The sequence below is a fragment of the Hetaerina americana genome, unplaced genomic scaffold (assembly GCF_022747635.1).
Source record: "Hetaerina americana unplaced genomic scaffold, ioHetAmer1.1.p SCAF_107, whole genome shotgun sequence".
NCBI classification, from domain to species: domain Eukaryota; kingdom Metazoa; phylum Arthropoda; class Insecta; order Odonata; family Calopterygidae; genus Hetaerina; species Hetaerina americana.
The window spans coordinates 624,159-644,785 of NW_027286148.1; the positions used below are offsets into that span (position 1 = coordinate 624,159).

Genomic DNA, 20,627 nt, shown 5'->3' on the forward strand with positions numbered 1-20,627 from the left:
TCATTCATGTATTGCGTAGTCTTAACATTTCGCAGTCTTCCGCAAGTGAATGTGAAGCATGCGTGAAAGAATTTTATTCACCACACACACACACACACACACACACACACACACACACATATATATATATATATATATATATATATATATATATATATATATATACCTGTATATATATATATATATACATATACACACACCAGGGGGGTCAGTTCCTTTCCCCGTGGGGGTTATGGCTTCCTAGGAAGAACTGGTATCCGAAAAATCACATAACTTGGGTGGAGCTGCAGGTGCCCAGAGTGCCTCGCCCGGGAATCGAACCCGGGATCCTCCGGTCAGTAGTCTAACCCCTGGACTACCACGACCCACATATATATATATATATATATATATATATATATATATATATATATATATATATATATATATATATATATATATATAGGCACATCATTTTAAATAATCTCCAATTCTGTATTTAAAAATGTCTTTTATAAGACGTTCTATTTGAATTTAGCGCAAAATATTCGACTAAATTATACAATAGCAAACATCGTTCACAATTAAAAACACCAGCTTCATCTGAAATACATTTTAGCTGCAAGGCGGCTTAAGGCAGTGGCACATATTTATTATTCTTATCGTGATCACTTGTAGGCAACTCGAAATTCTGTTTGGGCAAGGAGTGGAAACACTGCTTTACCTAACAAGAACCTTCTCTATGTGGTTTAGGTACATTACTTGTTGCTTGGATCACCCATTGACAAGGGTACTAACAGCATTAGCGAGCGATTCATGAACAAATGAATGCATGAGGGAACCAAGGTAAGTCGGGCGAGCGTAGTCATTTGTCAAGTATGATCAGTACATTCCGAAGTCAACCCACCCGAAGTGCACTAGGGTGGTCCCATAAGTACCCGGCCTGACCTAGAGATGGCGGTAGCTGCTTAAAAAATATTGCTTTATTAGAAAGCATGCAATCTACAAAGGAAATGTTTCAACTTTGAAGACGCCACATTGTTTAGGTTTTGCTTGGCAGCCATCAATAGTGAACATTTTCAGTGAAATTGTGAAAATGGAGAAAATTGATCATCGTTATGTGGCACAATACTTGTTGTGCTGGATAATTGTCATTAAATGTCTTGAAAAAGGAACAATTATTAACGGCGGGTATTATGCGAACTTATTGCAACGTTCAAGCGAAGAAATCAAGCAAAAGCGGCCGCATTTGGCTACTAAGAAAGTGATGTTTCAACAACACAATGCACCAGATCACCTCTTCCGATATTGCAACGGCCAAAATACATGAATTAAAGCTTAAATTGCTACCTCATACACCATATTTGCCAAATTTAGCCCCCTTCGATTATTTTCTGTTCGCAAACTTGAAAAAATGGCTCGGTGGTCAAAGATTTTCCAACCGCGAAGAAAAGATGTCGGTAGTTAATGACTATTTTGAGAAGCAAGACAGTTCTTATTATAAAAAGGAAATCAAACTCATTGAGCATCGATGGGAAAAGTGTATAGAGCCGAAAGAAGATTATATTGAAAAATAAATATTTTTTTTCCAAATATTTGTTTTTTCTTTGTTGGGTCGGGTACTTCTGGGACCACCCTCGTACACAGACAGAAATTTATTCTCCTTCGCTCTTAGTGGAACAGAATACGTGATAGGAATTGTACGCTAATAGCTGATGTTTTTGTTTATTTCTTTTTTAATTAAGAAATAAAAAATTAAGAAATATAAATACAAGGTTTAGATAAAAATTATCGGTGAAAATATTTTTACTAACGTGTACTTGAAGTACTTAATTCAAACCGTCGGTGTTTAAGTGTGCGCATGATCGCAGATCGTATCGGCATTGATAAGAAGACAGTGCATACCCTCATCACTGAAAATTTGGCGATGCGAAAGATCTGCGCTAAACTCGTCCCGAAGGTCTTGACGCACGGCCAAGAAAAGAGTAGTGTCTACTTGCGAAGACTTTCTGCAATGGCATCGCGACGATTCCCCAACCCCCTTTCGACCTGACTTGAAACCAGGAGACTATTTCCTATTCCCTAAAGTGAAATCCTTCCTCAAAGGACACCACCATGGTGCCTCAGTGCCATCAAAGAAATTGCACTCGTATCCTCAAGGACCTTCCTAAATCCGCCAACCAGGGAGCCTTCGAGTCGTGGAAAAGCCGCTGGCAAAAGTGCCGACATTAAAAGGTTTTTTGAAGAATTTTGAAGCATTGTAGCAATTTCTGAAATAAATCTGTTTTTCCGAAACTTTTCCCGATACTTTTTATTCAAATCATATAATGCGCATTATCCATAATGCTTTGTTATTTCTTCCACTTTTTTGACAGAAGATAATTATATATTGAAAAATATTCACTGAAACTACGATCCGGGGTTCTTTTCGCCCGACTTGTTGTCCTATGTATTTTAATACGAGCGCTGACTTTCTCTTTGCGGGCAGATACCTCGGACGTCAGATAAAGACACCCAAATCCGATGCGAATTGAATAGTTTAAGGCGTGATTTGGTGGAATTTGAACATAATAAAGAAAATAGAGCAACAAATTTCCAATAGATAAGTTTAATAGTCCGACCGGGTTTCGATGTATTGCATCATCTTCAGGTTGCCTGAAGACCTGAAGATGATGTAATTCTTCGAAACCCACTCGTACTATTTAACTTATCTGGCGTAATATTGTTACTATCTCTTCTTTATTAATTCAGATGCGGATATAGATTCAAGCTAGGCATTACATATTTGAAGAGCATGAAACTAACAATTTCGCAGCTTCCTTAATGAAGCTTTGCTTCCAAAACAGCGCATTCAATTGCACATGAAGTGCTACGAGCAATTGCCATGAACCTAATTCCTTTTAACAATACTTGGATACGAAATCAATCTGATTAAGTGTCACGGTTATATTTACAAAGGTACACAAATTTGACATCACTTCAGATTGGAGTGTCTCGTAGTCACGTCTAATGAGAGGAATCTAACGTCTAATCTTCAACATGGCATCCAGCGCAAAATACTGCAAATTTGCTTCGGCGTTTTAAAATGTGTGAAAAACAAATTCTTCTATCGTGAAAGACTATATTTAACGAGAATTTATTTACAGAAGCACATCATTACCCTCACTTTCATCCCGTTTCAATCAATTTCCTCCGTGTCTAATTATAGTCAACCTATCATCAAAATTGCAAATTAGGGCCAACACATTCAAGTTCTCCAAATATCCTACATCAAATGATCATAGTGTTTTTAGTTTACCATTAACTATGCTGCCTAACATCGTTTGTCCTACATGCTAATTAACCCAGTAGTGGCCTACGGCTGTGAAATTCCACTATCGGCCCCCGCCCATTTGAAAAAAAAACAATCTTTGATAAATATGATAATCATGTAATCCACTGGAATTCGAAGGCGCCATAGAAACTAAGAACGGGAGTTAATTTCACAGACCTAAAAGTCGTAATTTCGAAAAAACTTTTAAATAAATCGTCATAAAATCAGGCTAACATATCAATTAAGCCAGAAACGGTCAATAAATGAAGCTATCAAATTTGACCAACCATAAAAACTTTACTCTTTCTCCTCTATTTTTTACACCACAGAGAAGAAGTTAATAAACTCATCCAAGTATGTTTCTCCCCATAGTTTCGAGCATTCAGCCACAATGTTTTCACATTTCTAATTCACACAATTTATTCATAATAAATTTTTTTATTAATTAAGCCCTTTTGCAACGTAACCAGGAAAGACCTTCCCCTGCAAATTTGCACCCTCCTTAATTCTCCCTAACTACTTTATTTATAATTTAAAACAATTATTTTACGTACCCAAATTATTTACGGCAATAATATTAATTTTTCAGAACAATTAGAAAATTTTGATTTTATTTTCAGAAATCATATTCACAAAAACCATAATTATTGAAAAACACGATAAACTATTTTTATATTTCATCTAAATGACTAATGGTGGCATATATTTAAGTACAAATATTTATCGAAAAGAAAATCCATCAAAATGCAGAATTTTGAAATGATTCCGTTAAAAGTTACTATCGCGGCATCTCCCGCAGTTCTTTGAATTGGTCTAAAATAAAAAGTAATTTAACTTAGGAGAAAAAAACACAATTTTATCTTTGCTTTTCTACAGAATAGACTTTACTCGTCGACTAGTTTCGTTTACACAATAAACATCATCAGGACTAGTGTTTATTGTGTAAACGAAACTAGTCGACGAGTAAAGTCTATTCTGTAGAAAAGCAAAGATAAAATTGTGTTTTTTTCTCCTAAGTTAATAATGGAATTCTACAAAGTTAAGGCCTCAACCATTCAGTGCAAAAGTAATTTAGTTCGAAACTAGATATCCCACGACACCCATAATGAGGGAGTCAAATCCAAAGTATCATTTTAAGAACACCTTTTCATTGCTTAAAAACGTAAACTATCAATTAATCGAAATGATAAACCAAGGATATATTTTGAAAGGGAATCATTAAAACATATACCTTGTATTACTTTCGAGAGGTAAGCATACTTTCGAGAGGTACCTGTGATGCCATTGCAATAATGAGATTATTAATCGAGAGGATTATATAACACAACCAGGAGGTATTTGCCTGTTACTTAGATTTCGAAATTGCGTTTGACAGAGTGAATTGGGAGAAACGAATGAGTATTCTGCAGAAAATAGGAATAGATTGGAGGGAAAGGAGGCTAATCCACAACTTGTACATGTCTCAGACTGCTCAGGTATGGGTGGGAAGTGGGGAGTCTGGATGGGCAGTGTTAGGAAGAGGTGTAAGGCAGGGTTGCCCATTATCACCGTTGCTGTTCAATCTGTATGCAGAGGAAATTATCCAAGAGGCATGGGAAGAACTGAAGGTAGGAATAAAAGTGGGCGGGGAATTCGTAAAATCAGTTAGGTTTGCTGATGACCAAGCTTTAGTTTGTCAGTCAGCTAAGAGGTTGCAAGCATTGCGGAGTGAATTGGAAATTTAGTACGACTGGTATGGGATGAGAATCAATGTTAATAAAACAAAAGTAATGCGATTTTCTAGAGAGAAAAAGGCTAAGCTAAACATTAAAATAGGAGGGCAACACCCAGAGCAGGTGGAACGGTTTACGTATCTCGGTAGTGATTTGGACCAACACGGTCAAAGTAGTAGGGATGTAAGGAGAAGAATTGCGCTAGGCGAAGAGGCTATCACAAGGAGGAGAGAATAAATGACAGGGACGTTGAGTAAGGATGTTAAGAAAAGACTCGTAAAAACTTTGATATGGAGCGTAGCTATGTACGGCGCGGAAACGTGGTCATTGAAGCAGGAGGATAGATGTAGATTGGAGGCTTTTGAAATGTGGGTGTGTAGAAGAATGGAGAAGGTGAAATGGACAGAGAAGAAAACAAATGAGGAAGTACTTGGTATGGTGGGCGAGGACAGGGGTTTTTTGGGAGAAATCCTATGGGGGCAGGAAAAGTGGATGAAGGGGGTGTTGACCGACAGTGGGATGTTGAAGACTGTGATAGAGGGTAGAATGTTAGGCAAACTAGGAAAGGGAAGGAACAGGATAGGGGTGTTGGATGGGATGAAGGGAGGAAGAAAGTACTCAGGGATGAAGAGGGACCTGATGTAGAGTAGGATGCGGGCATTTGTGTTTTGTTAGGAGTCACAAAATGTTTTATTTAGTAGCTGTGTCCATCCAAAAACCAACCTTAATCGGTAGATTACCTAATAATAAAATTACTTTCCTCAATCGGATTTGTTCATCTCAATGCAAGAATAGACACACTTATGTGCCGACAAGAAAAAACTCCTTGTAATAAGTTCAGATTAACTTCTTAATTTTTGATTAGTACTTGAAATTTATGAGTATCATTCAACTTTTCATTCAACAATTAGTTTAATTGATGTTCTGCTCATTATGCTGGGAAAAGTGTTTGAAAAAAGTAATATTTATTCCTTATTTCTCAGAGAATATTTCTTAATTGCACCTCTTTTCAATCTATTTCCTCCGTGTCTCATTGCATTCAACCTTTGTTTTAAATGACAAATTTAGGGTCAGCGATTTCAAGTACTCCAAATAAACTGTTTGAAATGATTGAGTAAGAGAGATTCTCGATATCGAGAATGGAAGAAATTCTTGCAATATAATGTGTCTTTACATCTGCTGAAATGAGTGTATTTTTCACTAGGATATATTCACATTCAAGTCCGTTTCTTTTTCAACGTCCCAGATACGATATAAGTCATGAAGGTAGCCTACCAGCTGAGCAAGTGTTACAAACCCTGCTCTTTCTTAAAATGGTCTGAAATCCATAAAATAACAAATCAACACAATCAAAACTATATAATCGCAGAAACCGCTTTTCCGAGATACGCTATGTCGCAATGAGAAGTACATTTAGCAAAATATGGTGGAAAGGTTCGACCATTTTAATGACGGATGGCGGATAAGGGAGATAGTTCCCGAAAAATAAAATTATAAGTTCAAATATAATCAAAAAGAGCAGATATTTTTAAGAATAATTCTTCCTAAAAGTTTAACTTACTCGAACGAGAGGTGGCTTGATGCCGGCGGAAGTCAAATATGGTTGCAGATATCGAAGTCCCAACCAAGACTGCGGCGATGAAACTGGAAGAAAGGAGTAAAGATCGATCTTAGTTGTCAAATTTCTCATGAAATTCCACGTTATAAATGCAAAACCCTTTCGATTCAGTAAAAGATAAAAACTAGTCTCTTGTAATGGATATGTATAATATTTGTAACACTCCAATTCGATAGCCTCCGCACATTATTCGTCTCTGTGGAAAACGCCACCGAATACTTTTCCAATAGAAGGCGATATAACTCGAATGAAGGGGAAAGAAAGAGTTGTCAAAAAATCATGGAAGGGAAAAACTCTACCAACCATAGGAGAAAAGGATGTTAATAGCAGAACCAAAAGGGACACAGAGAATGTGTAAAGAATCAGTGACGAGCTTGATGGCAAATGCATAGGACCGGCTATTTTATAAATTGAAGGGAAATGAGACGTAGACGAGGATAGTTTGGGTCCAGGAATAGAAGTAAATGAGACATAAAAAGCACTAGGCGTGCTTAGGTCTAATGAAGCAGTAGAATTAATGATGTCCCCGCGATATTATGAAATATTTACGGAAAAATAGAATGGAGGCATATTTTCCACTGATACACCTTTTAATTAAATAAGGGATAACATTACCCATTCAAAATTTCTTTTCTTTTAAATAGGAGAGAAAAAAATGCTCCTTGATAATTAATATATGCATCTTGTATAGAGCTATTGCGGAAGGAATATGGACAATGGATTTCTTAAATCCCGATTGTGGAAAAGTGTGAAGTAGCCAAATGGGAGGACTTATAGGGCGTTATATTTCATTTTTTCTGCAGAATAGGTAGTTATTTATAAGGATTATAAATATATGATTGTAAAATAATGCAAACAGCTACCTTGGAGAAGATCAGTTTTAGGTGGGCTTAGAAAGAGTAGAATTCAGTGATGAAAACCATTACAGTGATGAAAAGGTTAATTGAAAGTATCCCGATCGCGGTAGTCCAGTGGGTAGAGCGTTGGACTGCTGACCGGAGGGTCCCGGGTTCAATCCCGGGCAAGGCACTCTGGGCACCTGCAGCTTAACCCAAGCTAAAGTGATTTTTCGGGTACCAGGTCTTCCTGGGAAACCATAACCGGCACAGGGAAAGGAACTGGCCCCCCTACCCTGATGTGTGAATTTTCACACGCCGTATAGGGCTTAGTACCGGGTGAACTCGGCCATCAACCGACCGTCGGGTTGATTACTATGTAAAAGATTTAACATAGAATTTAATCAGGAGATCTTTGAATTTTCCATTGATTCAGAGTTGATAGAGAGTTGGGAAGGTTAATGGAGACATTTCGGAAAATGAGAGTCGTCCGATGAGATGTACGATTAATTAGAAAATTGTAAATGAATGAGAGAGCACAAGCTAGGCTCTAAGACGAAGACTCGGGATGGGCAATGACCGTTGGGGGGTGAGACGTAGTTTCTCGGCATTGCCGTTAATTGTCAACGTATCTGCTGATGAAAAGGAAGCGGGAGCATGAGAAGGGCTTGAACTGGGAATAAAGGCGGGAAGCAAGATGATTAAGTGGACAAGCAATTGTGAGTCAGACAGCCCTCGGGATTTCAGTTATAACTGATTATTTCACGGGAATAACTCTCGAATTATGAAATGAGGAGTAACCGAATGGAAATGAAAGCAATTAAACTCTCGAGAACTAGAAATGCTAAGTTAAATATTAAAATAGAAAGGAAAAAACTAGATCATGTGAAGCCGTTCATACATTTTAGGAGTAATTTAAAGTAAAATGGGAACAAGAATTGAACTGATGACGAGGGTAACTGGGTAAGGATGTGAAAAGAAGGTTAATAAAGATATTTGGCAGAATTATTGGTGTGTAGCGTTTTATGGATCTGAGATTTGGTCTTTCAGGCGAGAGGATGTGCATAGATTTGTAGGCTTTGGTGACATGGTGTGGCGGAGAGTGGAAAAAGTAGTTTGTTTGACAGAGAGGAAGACAAAAACGCCGAGGTTTTAAGTTGAATGTGAAAAGAGAGCTTAGTTAGAGAGTTAATTTGAAAATCCGTAAATAAAAAGGAAGAGTGAAACTTTTTCACGACTTTTCAATGTAATTTCCATTGCGATCAAGTCGTTTTGACCATTGATCTTCCGAGTTTGAGCATTTTGGGCCAAACTTGGGAAGGTGAACTAAGCTAACCAATTAAAATTGGGGAAAATAATTCTCTTTCGCTTTCTAAGGCATTATCTTGCGATATAAATATGTCAAATAAAATAGAACATAGTACCTACTCACGACAGGTAAAATAATATTGGTAAAAACTATTCCATTTTCTTACAAATTCCACGATGCTCTGTTGCGAAGAAGAAACATGAAGCCATATGGGGCTATCTCATTTACTTCAGATAGAATTTTCAAAATGCATGATTGATAATGTAAAATTCTTTGCTGATGTAAAATCGTGCTGTCGCTATTAAGTTGATCGTTCAAAAGAAACCAATTAAAAAAGCATTTAAGTATAAGCTAAGTTGTTTTTCTGTTTAACCAAATAGATTTGGATGTACAGTATCACTTTGGTCCCGAATATTAAGCGTCTTAATGTGATTTAAATAGGAATTGAAACATTAATGTTGGATAAAAATGCACGAAATTGCTCAGTTGGATGTTACAAGCATTCTAATCCATTAGAATTCAGCAGAATCAATTTCACGAGCAAACATATTTCATTAATTTGTTTGAAGCCTGTCAACAGATCACACTATCTGCAGCATTCGAGGATTCAGGCGTCATTCAATGGAATTACAACGTAGTGAACAACCAATAAAAATGTTGTATTGAACGGAAAATTTCATTTGATTAATATTGCTTGCGGCTTGCATTATTTTGCAATACTTCACGCACCCCTGAGCATCATTGATTTATCACAAAACTAAGTAACAGTTAAAACTCTTCTAGGGGCCGCCTGACATATGCAGTTGCTGCCGTTTTGGCATCGTAATGCGTCTCGCTACTTCGCATCGAATCTGATCGTAGATTGGCAGTAAACTGGTACCACGGTTGGGGAGGGGTCTACATCTACATAATTCCCCGCAAACCACCGCAAGGGCACATAACGGGGGGTGTTAGGTCACCACCCGTACAAGAGAATAAAACCACATTCAAAGCCAACAAATCTATGCCAATCTATGCCCACAGAGGCGTAAATATTCAAAGGATATCGGTAACTCAATCGAAAATATGAGAACTGTCTTCCAATTAAGACTTTTCATACATTTATTCACATAATTCAGTATATAAAATTTTTATTTTATCAAATATCGTTATACTTACTGATACCCTAAGGCAAGGTAGGTGAACTGAATGTGTTTCAAATTGCAATAGTTGCCGCTGACTCAATACTGTATTCAAATCAATGAAACCTACCATTTTTGCAGTAGACTAAATGTTACAAATATTACAAAAGCTAATTTTAAAAAATAAATAATGTGAATAACAAATTTCAATCATTATTTTTTCCATAGCTTTCGTATCGAAATATATTTGTACCCATGCATGGGAAGACCGATATTCGTATGGCAATTTGATGAATACAGGATGTAAACTTCTTTCGGGGTTGCCGTCTCATATATTGCTTCAGTTATACTGAATCCGGTAATTTCTGAGGACGCATAAATCCACACGTCACGGAATCTTAGAGCTCAATTTGGTATAATAGGTTTGAACAAAAAAGATAAACAATATGACATGACGTGGTCTTTCCACGCGCGAGCTGCTCAACGGATCACAATCAAAGTGGCATTGCCTTCTAGCATTGTCTATGAAAATTAAAGAAGCACTGCCTTTCTTGTTGCCCCATCTTAACTTGCCTGTACACAACAGCGATTCTTGCCTGAGTTTGTACACGCTTGCTGTGCAAATTCTTGTGACGGTGAGAATGAAGATGTTAGATAAGCAGCGCGTGTGCATTGCATTTTGTCTTACTTTTATAATAGTGCAGCTGGAACTTATGAAATGATTCATAAGCCATTCGATAGTGAATATATGAGAGAGTACATTATTTTTGTCGGCATAACCGATTCCAATCTGGACAAACCTCGACCGCTGAAGAAATGAGAAGTGGATGACCATCGGCGTCGACAAACAACGCCCACGTCAACAGTGTGAATGGTTCATCGCATGCAAACCGTGGATAAAGTGTCGGGGAGATTACCAACGAGGTTAGCATTAGCGGTGCATCATGTTTCACCATTTTGACAGAAATTTTGGGCATGCAGCGCGTCGCGTCCAAAATTGCACCGCGATCGTTAACGGGTGAACAGAGGCAAAAAGTCTTGACATCAGTCAGGAACGGCTCGATCGTTCCAACGACAACCGATAATTCTTAAAAACAATCGTCACAGGCGATGAGACCGGGTTTATGGTTATGATATACACACCAAAGCTCAGTCGTCACATTGGAAGGGGCCATTTTCCCCTCGGCCCAAAAGAGCTCGGATGTCGCGATCGAACGTGAAGGTCATGTTGATTGTTTTCTTCGATTGGGAAGGGAATATTAATTATGAGTATGTCCCCAACGGACAAACATTGAATAGGCTATGAGATAATACATTGGTAATGAGAAGTTTAAGACACGCCCTGTTGCGGAAGAGACCACAATTGTGGAAAAACAAGTCTTTGTTGCTTTCATCACGACAACGCACCAGCGCACACAACTGATTGTTTGCGAGTTTTACAGGCCAAAAACAGCACACCAGTGATCCCCCAGTCACTCTACAGTTCTTCCTCCAGCGGATTTCTTTCTATTTCCTAAGTTGAAATCCACCTTGAAAGGACGCCGATTTGAAACTATTGAAAATATCCAACAAAATTGTACCGCAGTCTAATAGGCTATCCCGAAAGAAGCGTTCTAGGCGGTATTCGAAAGCTGGAAAAAACGTTGGGAGCGTTGTATTGGCAGCCAATGGCTGCATTTTGGAGCCACTAAGCATTATTAAAGGGGTTACTAATCAGGTATATATTCAGTCTCATCTTTTTTTTGACATAACGTCTAAATTTGATAAAAAGAATAGATTTCAAAGAAAATGACGACCTATGTTGGACTCTAAATTGTTGCTTGACAATTGCCATTATTGCCTCCTACATCCTGGCATTATTTGACCATCACATTGAAATTCGTAAAAGTAATCATCTTTGGAAAAATACATCATGCCACTATGCTGAAACGTGTCGTGCCACCAAGAGAAACCTTTGGGAGAATACATAGTGTTTTATGAATTTGAATATTTTAAATAATTTTCTTTCATATCCTTTCCGACATTTTGGGTCTAACTATCTCTAGCCAAACTAGGCGTTATTAGATTTCCACCGATATTTATATTTATTCATTTAAAATTCTGAATGGCTTGTTGAGTGAACAATGAAATTTCGTAACAAAAATAAGGATATTATGGATAAGCTGGTAGAATTCGATACGATAATTAAAAGGTTAAAATCGAATGAGAATTATCGATGCGGGCCGATAAATGTACACGTCACCCATCCATATTGCTGAGCGGGCCGATGCGATTGTCATAGGTGTGAGCGGAGGGAGGGTGTCGTGTGTTCAGTGGTCCCCTCCGACCGGTGTCGTCCCCCCACTCACCAAAAGGCCCAGTCGGCGGTCCCGAAGCCCTCCGGGTGCGACCCCACGCTGCAGTCCTGGGGCCGCACGGTCACTTTGAGTTGGATGCCGTTCTCGAAGCCAAGCGGCGGGAGCACGTGGTTCATGACCGTCTGGAGGTCGCCAGCGGAGCATGACGCAGGCACGCACATGGCCCAGAAGGCCGTGTCCCGGCGGTGGCGCCAGCGAGCTCCCTTGAACTGTGGTGATGGAGAAAAAAGATGCTGAAAACCACCCTTCGCGGGCACAAATGGCCGACCCACTACATAATACTAGACTATTAACTGAAACCATGGCGTGCGGATGATTTTGGGTTAATTGTGGTTACTTCGGCATCAGTGAGTTACCATTGCATGTAGTTAATTGGCGATGGGATGTTGAGGATTGTGATAGAGGGGAGAATGTTAGAGAAGAATTAGCAGAATGGTTTATTTTACTATCGAATAGTGTGTCCTGTGTAGTGAACAAGGGTTGCATTTAGTATATCACGAAGTGTCATGTTACGTGAGACTGAAATGTACTCGTAGAAGTGTTGATTCCAGCTATTATCTACTTCAACGGATAATCTTTTTACGGATTAATTAGTTTTTATAAATAATGTTGAAGATTCTCAGAATTAAGAACGACCATCAACAAGTGAAATCGTTGAGAACTAGCATTTTCAAGCGGTACGAATGTGAAAATTAATTTTTTGGATGTTAGTTTACCGGTAGTTCACTTCCAGAGTTAACGTTGCTAGCGTTCAGTCGCAATTCGTGATATGCTGAAATAACAAGAAAACATATGGAAGGTACAGCTGAATCTTGTAGGTTATGCAAATTATAATAATCAACAATAGATAGACTCCTTTCAAAAGCTATTCTGTTATTTCTATTTTGGTACAGACCTCACAATTTTTTTAGTCAAACTAAACGATTTATCAGTGAATCTGTGCGTGTGCTTACTTATATTCTTATATTCGTATAAAATTCTCACACCACTTCCAATTCATATCTAAGACTTTATTTTTATTTACCTATAAGCGTGGCTATAGCCATCGTAGTCACATAAATGTTACCACTTCGTGCTAATTCAAGTTCAAACGTTTCAACTCATTGCTAATTTGTAATTTATTAGCAATTTGTAATAGGCATACTCGAGTTCTACGCAATGCATTGGGATTATTCCCGGAACAAGAGAAAGATTTTTATAGAGATATAATTCTTAGTAGCGTAAGCATCAAAGAGTTGGGTGGTAAAAGTACAAATCGAAAACACTGAGCCTATTTCTAATGTACGCCCTTGTGAGACTATGCCCTCCCACGCCGCGCTCTGGTTTATTTCCCAGAATTGCATTCCCCCTTGACCTTTCCCACGCAACTGCCCACCTCCTCCCCTCGCCATTTCCCCCGCTCACATTCCGCGTCAGCAGACGCGTGGCATTCACCTCTTTCTTGAGCGCAGCCGTGAGCAACAAGGCAATAAGAAGACTCCGAAGCGGAATGCTCTAAAGGGGAGCCGTCTCGCGCAAAAACGTGCAGCGTCCTGCGAATTACCGTGCGCTAATACGTGCATTGCGCGAGTGCATGTATTTCATCAGTGTATTCAGTTGTTTAATTGCAGGATGGAGAACACGAAACCACGGAGTCGATTGGGTTCCCAATTGCACCAAACTACGGTGAGACATTAACGCGCCTTTATATATCTTGATGAAAGTTACTTGGAATGAATCAGATTTGCATCATTAGAGTAATTTAATATTTACTAGTATTCTGCACTTGCAATACGAGATATTGAAATTTAAAATTGAATAAGAGTTATATCAAAAATGGCACCTGTTTAGGCTCCTTATAATATCCAAATAAAATATCTATACCTTGTCCACATATTTTTCGCATTGGTAAGCTTCCATGTTTCACCAATCCTGATTCATATTTACAAATATGTACCCAGCTTAAAGCCCAGTTATACACCCCAATACTGGATTTGAAGAAACTTTAGGTAACTTGGACTTGAATATGATGCTAATTATGTTTCCTAAAGGAAATTGGAATAAACTACACGAACAGGACATTGATACACGGCTTTTTTAGAGAGCTGGCAGAGGTTGTTAGATACGACGACAACATAGAAGAAGCTAAAACAAATGAAGGAGGAAGGTAGGTCATTATTGTCATAAAAATTTAATGTGTATATTGAGAAGGCAATCAATCAGACGAAAGAAAACATGAAGAGACAGCGAACGAATTCAAGGAGAAAAAGGATGCTGCGATTTGCGGACGACGTACCAGCACAGTCAGAGAATTAAGACTTTACAAGGGTAATAATAAATGTGGAGAAGGGGATGAAAGAGTAAAATCTGAAGAAAATTTAAATTGAAACCAAGGAAATGGCCTGTAGCAGAAGAGGGTAGATAAACTCTAATAGGCATATCTAGTGAAAGATATACTGGACAAGTGGAATAGTCTTTCTACTTTCTATGTCTTGAAAGTAACTTATGTTTGCGTGTAGGGTGCGAAGTAGTGGGGGGAGCCGAATGTTTTCTGTATTGCACACACACACACTAGGGCAGTACACCTCGAGCTGCTGTGTTTGGAAGGCTTCTTGTCGTTTGTTTACAGTAGGGAGTCAAAATGAGCAATAAAATTGAGAATCCCGCCAAATGTACAATCCGTTTAGTCATAAGGTTCATACTGGCAATAAACTTCAAAGCTGCTGACATTCATCGGCAAATTCGTGCTCTTCACGGACCAAATGTGATTAGTGACAGTGTCTTGCGTCAGAATTGTTGTTAGTTTAAGAGTGAACGGACAAATAACCATGATGTTCAAGAACTGGCCATCACAAGGCTAGGTCGACCTCACTGTGTTCACTCTCGTGAAAATTGATGGGGCTATTTTTAAACTGAATTCACCACTGTCTGACTCCACCTTGTCTCTTTATTTGTCTTCGTATACTTCACAAAGTTGCCTATGACTTTCTATTGGCTTGTGGTTTTTTGCCAGTAGAAACCTAATCACAGGTTGTACTTCACAACTCGCGGGATCTATTGCAGCGCACATTTTAACAGTTTAGACTGGGCAAATTTAAAGATCCACAGTGTGCTCACTACACGGCAGGATGCGTAGGGGCGTTTCGATACTAAGATAGTGGCTGTAGCTCTACCCACCGCTAAGCTAGGCCGAAACGTAAGTTACTTTCTAGACAATCTACCTATATCGGCAGCGGAATCACTGAAGATAGAAAATGAAAAGGGGGATATAGAAAGCGGAATTAGAATATCGGAGGGGCTAAATCAAACGAAGCAAAGACTAATGGGAAAAGTAATAGAATAGACATTTTGAAGCGATTCGTCAAAAGATATGAATGCAGCCTACTTTACTACAGATGTGAGACTTGGACGATAGAAGCTGTATTGAGAGAATGTTGGTAGAGAGGGAAATAGGGAACAACAGAAGAAGGATGAAAATAAAAATGGATAGAATGCAACACATAAAGAAATCCCTCAAATATTAGGTGAGGAGAGAAAGTGATTGGACATATCCTGAAGAGGGATAGTTTACTGATGGCCATAATTTGCAGGAAACAAGAAGGGGGAGGACTAGTGAGTAGCGCTTATAAGTGCTAATTGCAAACTTAAATTACCGCTATATATATTTTTCAAGCCACCTCTAAATCCTGTCTTTTGACCCGTAATAAACTTATTTCGACTGCAAAAATCCCAACCACTGTTTGCCAATGTCATACCAACTCCCGTCATCATTCCATATTCCTTCAAAACCAAAATTATGGAAAGAGATTTGTACAAATAATGCATGCATATTTTACTCTTACATTTTGAGTGACTTGGTGCGTCGTGATTTCTAGTTCTAAGTAATATTATCTAGTGTATATTTGGATTGAGTGTCTACTGTGCTCACTACAATACCAGAAAATAGATTTCCTATGCAAGGAGTCACAAGTTTTTTTCATTGGAATCGTACGAACCTCGATCTGCTCCCAGGTGGACGTCATTGGATGCAGCCAGACAGCGAATGGGTCCTGGGTGGTGGCCATTGGCTCCCCCTTCAACCTCCTTGCCTTGGCCTTCTCAGGCTCCTTGATCTCCACGTGCGCCAAGCAGTACCTCCCCCGGATATCCTGGGGCCCTCTCACCGATAGACACTCGTCGAAGTCACCCATGTTGTACACGTTTCCCGAGAGAATTCCTATCGGGTACTTGACCGAAGCGTCGAAGACTGAAACGAATATCAACTGCTGTGATCCAAGGCTAGCAATGAGTTTACGAACATTATTTCATTTGAGGTTTTAGTTTCAATGGGGGCTTGCGATTCAGTCATCTGTATCAGTATTTTAGAATTTCTTAGACACAGATATCAACGTATTATTTCAAATTAAAAACTTGATTTGAGAAAGACAATTAGTTTTTAGGATGACTGGCGAATACTACAGACATGCCAAGTTGGTATTCAGATAACTCATAATTCAGTATTAGTGTTATTAATTATTCAATCCTAAATTCTTTCGATATTTCATTGGAGGTTTAAAATTTTTGGTTTTTAAACTCACTTGTTCGAAAAGAATGGCATTATTCAACGTTGAAAATGGAAATATAACAATAAACCTACTGGGAAACAGCTTGATACGTTTCATGTTAATGCAGAGACTTTTTATTAAGGCTCTTCATAAAAAAAATATTCACCCCAAGAATTGATATTATTTCCATAAAAATTCTGATACTTTTTTAGATCCTTTATGCATGTATCGGTGTGATTTTCGTATAATTTTCTATTCCAATTTTATTGCCTTAGAGGGACCCTGCATCATTTAACATCATTTGCATGCATTGTTTCTAAGAAAGGATATTGTAAAACACCCGGAAATGAAAACATTAGCTATTTTATAAAATTACCTCAAGAGATTTTATGCTATTCTAACTGAATATCTGGAACCTAGACATAATATACTACAGAGAATTGGCTGAATTGTTTTTTTAAGGCTCAGCTTTAAGAAATCGATTCATTTTATAATGCGTAACTATAACTTTGAAATTGCACAGTATTTTATTTAGACGAGTCTAGGGGTTCGGCGTTCAATGTTCACCTACCTAATGAAGGAGTTGAGCGTCGAAACCTGAGTCGCGTCTAAATAAAATACGGTGCTATTACTAAGTTATAATTTTTAATTATAAAACACATTAAGACTCTTGAGTTCTTAGATACGCCATTTTTATATTAATAATGCCATGGACTGAAGGGAATTCAAATACGTGGTCCCCTATTTCTTGGAAAGACCTCCTTTCTATCTAGGAAATTTTTGAGGAGATTTGTGAGGAACTTCATCATGAGCTTAACTTGAAATGTGGCTCTCGCGACAAAGATGATTGTTCCTTTCCCTTCAAGATCCATTGCGTTCGAATGTTTTACCCGGGCAAAAGCGATAGGCATCGGATTGATGCTTGATATACTGATTGGCATTTCTTCAGAATCTCTCATCTTAATGAAGCAAAGCATATTTGGTCAAACACGTTGCTTCTGGACCGAAAATGGTTAAAATTGCTGTAGCCTAATGTTTGAGTCATTGTGAAGTTGATAGCCACGGTATGAGCTTTGTAAATGAATAGAAAAATTTATATCTAACTAAAGAAAACCTCATCGTTAGATGTTCATCAGAAAGTAGAATTTCTCAATTCTTTGAAGCTGTTAATGGATGTCTAACATAATTTTTGTTCACATAAAAGGTCATTGTGATACATGCCCACAAAATGATTATTGAAAAAATTCTTTCGATGAATCTATTTCGATCGTACTTTCAATGAATCACTTGCAATCGAAATGACGATATCTCAAGGGGATATCGCAAAAGTATTTTACGGTTTTCTTTCGCAACTTTGCTTGTTTCACGTACAGAGTTTGAAATTTTTACATCAATTTATCTGGGAAATAAAGAATTTCTTGTAAGTTCCTTTATTGTCTTCATTTATGATTCGATCAAACGCATCCTTGTGAGTATGGTATGCTGGAGAGTGTGGCAACACTTACTGCCAACTTTGTTCATCCAGACATTCTCAAATTCCTATAATATCTTAGATTTTCATCACTCAATAATGACACAAATATATATATATATATATATATAATATATATATAACATATATATATATATAATATATTAATAATATAATATATGTATATAATATATATAACATATATATATAATATTATATATATATATATATTATATATATATATATATATATATATATATATATATATATATATTCGGAGTGTATGAAAACCCATTTACTAAAATAAATCAATCCACGCCAGTGATTAAAAAATATCAGCCTTCTTCCAGTAATTAGAAGGTGTATTATGGAGCAGTTCCACCACATCACACCTGAATCTGTAATTTAAATTAGGAGGTATTTTTGCATGAGGTAGTCAAAATATTTTTTTCATGATACAGAGCCCAAAGAGTCAAACTCGAACCAAAGGGCTAACATTATTTCAACTGCCGCGTAATATTTAATTACCGTGTGTTCTTATAATTGTCTTTCGCGGAATCAAGAGCTCAAAAATTAAATGATAGAAACACAGCCATCCACTTGTTTGAGGTTTTCTCCATATATTTTACGTGCCCTTCACAGCAGAACGCCTGCTACAATTAAAAATAGTGATGAAGTGGATTTTAGGCATTCGTAACCGAATCAAAGACTCACTTTGTGTGGCCCAGAGGGTGAAGTTCCTGAGGCCCTTGAGAAGCTCCCTCGTCTCCTCCCGACACCTCTCATTCCCCACTTCCACGAGAGCCGCCTCAATCGACGCCTCGAACCCAGAAATCTGACTCTCCCGCAAGACATCCCAGTAGTCTAGTTCTCCTCCGTCCTTCTCTTCGTAGTATTTCCCAGCCACTGGTTCACTCGCAGCGTCGGCCTCGTGCCATTCTTCAAAATCGTCATATTTGACACTTTGGTGCACACTGTGGTATGGAGGCAACATGGAAGACGTGGTGGTTTCAGCTGCAGAAGAATTGAGGGGAGAAGAATGCCTATGGGCCATTTCAGGAGGTAGCTCAAAGAGAGGCGGCCTCTCGACACAACTAGGCGTCTGCATCGTCTCCACACCAGAGACTTCAGCCCGTGAAGCCGTGGAGATTTCAGCGCCGGAATTTTGGGTCGGAGGAGTCGTCGTGGAGAGGGCTTCGAGTGTCGTCCCTCCACGGGTGTTAGTCAATAACATCGTCACTAAAAAAAGCTGGAAGGGAAGGTGTGGTGTTATTTTGAGCCGCCTAGCCATCGTGTGTCGTGAATGAGGTGCCACACTCTGGGAGAAAACAGCTGCACCGTCGTAGCGGGCAAATGGACTCTCGCACTAGTGCGGGGCCTGCCGCGCTTTCCTTGTATTTATATGGCGATTTTCTGCGACGGCCTTTCATGGAAAACCCCGCTGCCTTACGCGTCCGACGAAGGATAATCGTTCGTTGGAGTTGTGCGGCCGGTTGTCAGAATCAGAGCATAAGAAAACATAATGGACATTAGGAAAAGGATTAAAGCCTTCAAAGCTTAGACATTCCTATCAGTAAAATGACATTTCAGCAAGCAGCAGAAAGAAATTTCAAAATCTGTCTCTTTCTCAATCTCCTCAAGAGCCATTTAGAATATCATTTATCTGCTTTTAAATGAATCTTGATCATTACTGTTTTTCCAAAGATGGAATAAAAAAACGACCTCTTAAATTAAGTACTTCTTTTATTAGAAGTATTTAATTTATGAGGTCATTGTTTCTTTTAGTAAATTCAACAATCCTCGGATACATGTACATGCCTTCATCTCTTTAAACCATTCCCGTCTTTATTGATAGAGCCCACCCGGGCCAATAAATGCAGTAGTCATACCAAAAGATAAGTTAAATTACTCTTAACATATTAGCAGTTCAAATGAAATACCAAATAAAACTTTAAACAATAATGTTTACATTATTTATACAAGCTAATTGCGATGCATATACGTTTACTCAGTGTTCTTTACGGACTGATGCCAAGAAAAGCATTTCAATCGTATTTTCAAACCAAGGATTTGCAGTTCATTGACTCATTACGTGGCCATCATACATTGCTCACTGACAGCGCTGCGGCTACTCGCACTCTTGGAGGAATGAAATTCCTATGAAGGTGCTAAGTAATCCGCATGAAATGTTCACATATCAACTCTTAGTGTCTATGTGCCATCTAAAGAGAAAGCTTTACCGATTGCAGAGAGTGAATTAAGTAAAATAATTCAACTTTAATAAAATAAAACACTTCTTTTGTGAAGTATTAAATTTCATATCATCATAAACCTTAACGTTTTTCTGAAAATTGTCTTCAGAAAGGATTAAAATGGCGTAATACGGCT

General features: G+C 38.3%; 1 protein-coding gene across 1 annotated transcript in view; it reads right to left on the minus strand.

The window, feature by feature from the left end:
• The window catches only part of LOC139700721 (O-acyltransferase like protein-like), an 82,079-nt gene extending 62,606 nt beyond the window's left edge, over positions 1-19,473 (minus strand). The window contains exons 1-3 of the mRNA XM_071599170.1: positions 18,954-19,473; positions 16,220-16,470; positions 12,237-12,454 (exon numbers count right to left, since the gene is read on the minus strand). Coding sequence (XP_071455271.1) covers positions 12,237-12,454; positions 16,220-16,470; positions 18,954-19,473 — 989 coding nt within the window. The remainder of the gene's footprint in view (positions 1-12,236; positions 12,455-16,219; positions 16,471-18,953) is intronic.
• Between the last annotated feature and the right edge of the window lie 1,154 nt (positions 19,474-20,627).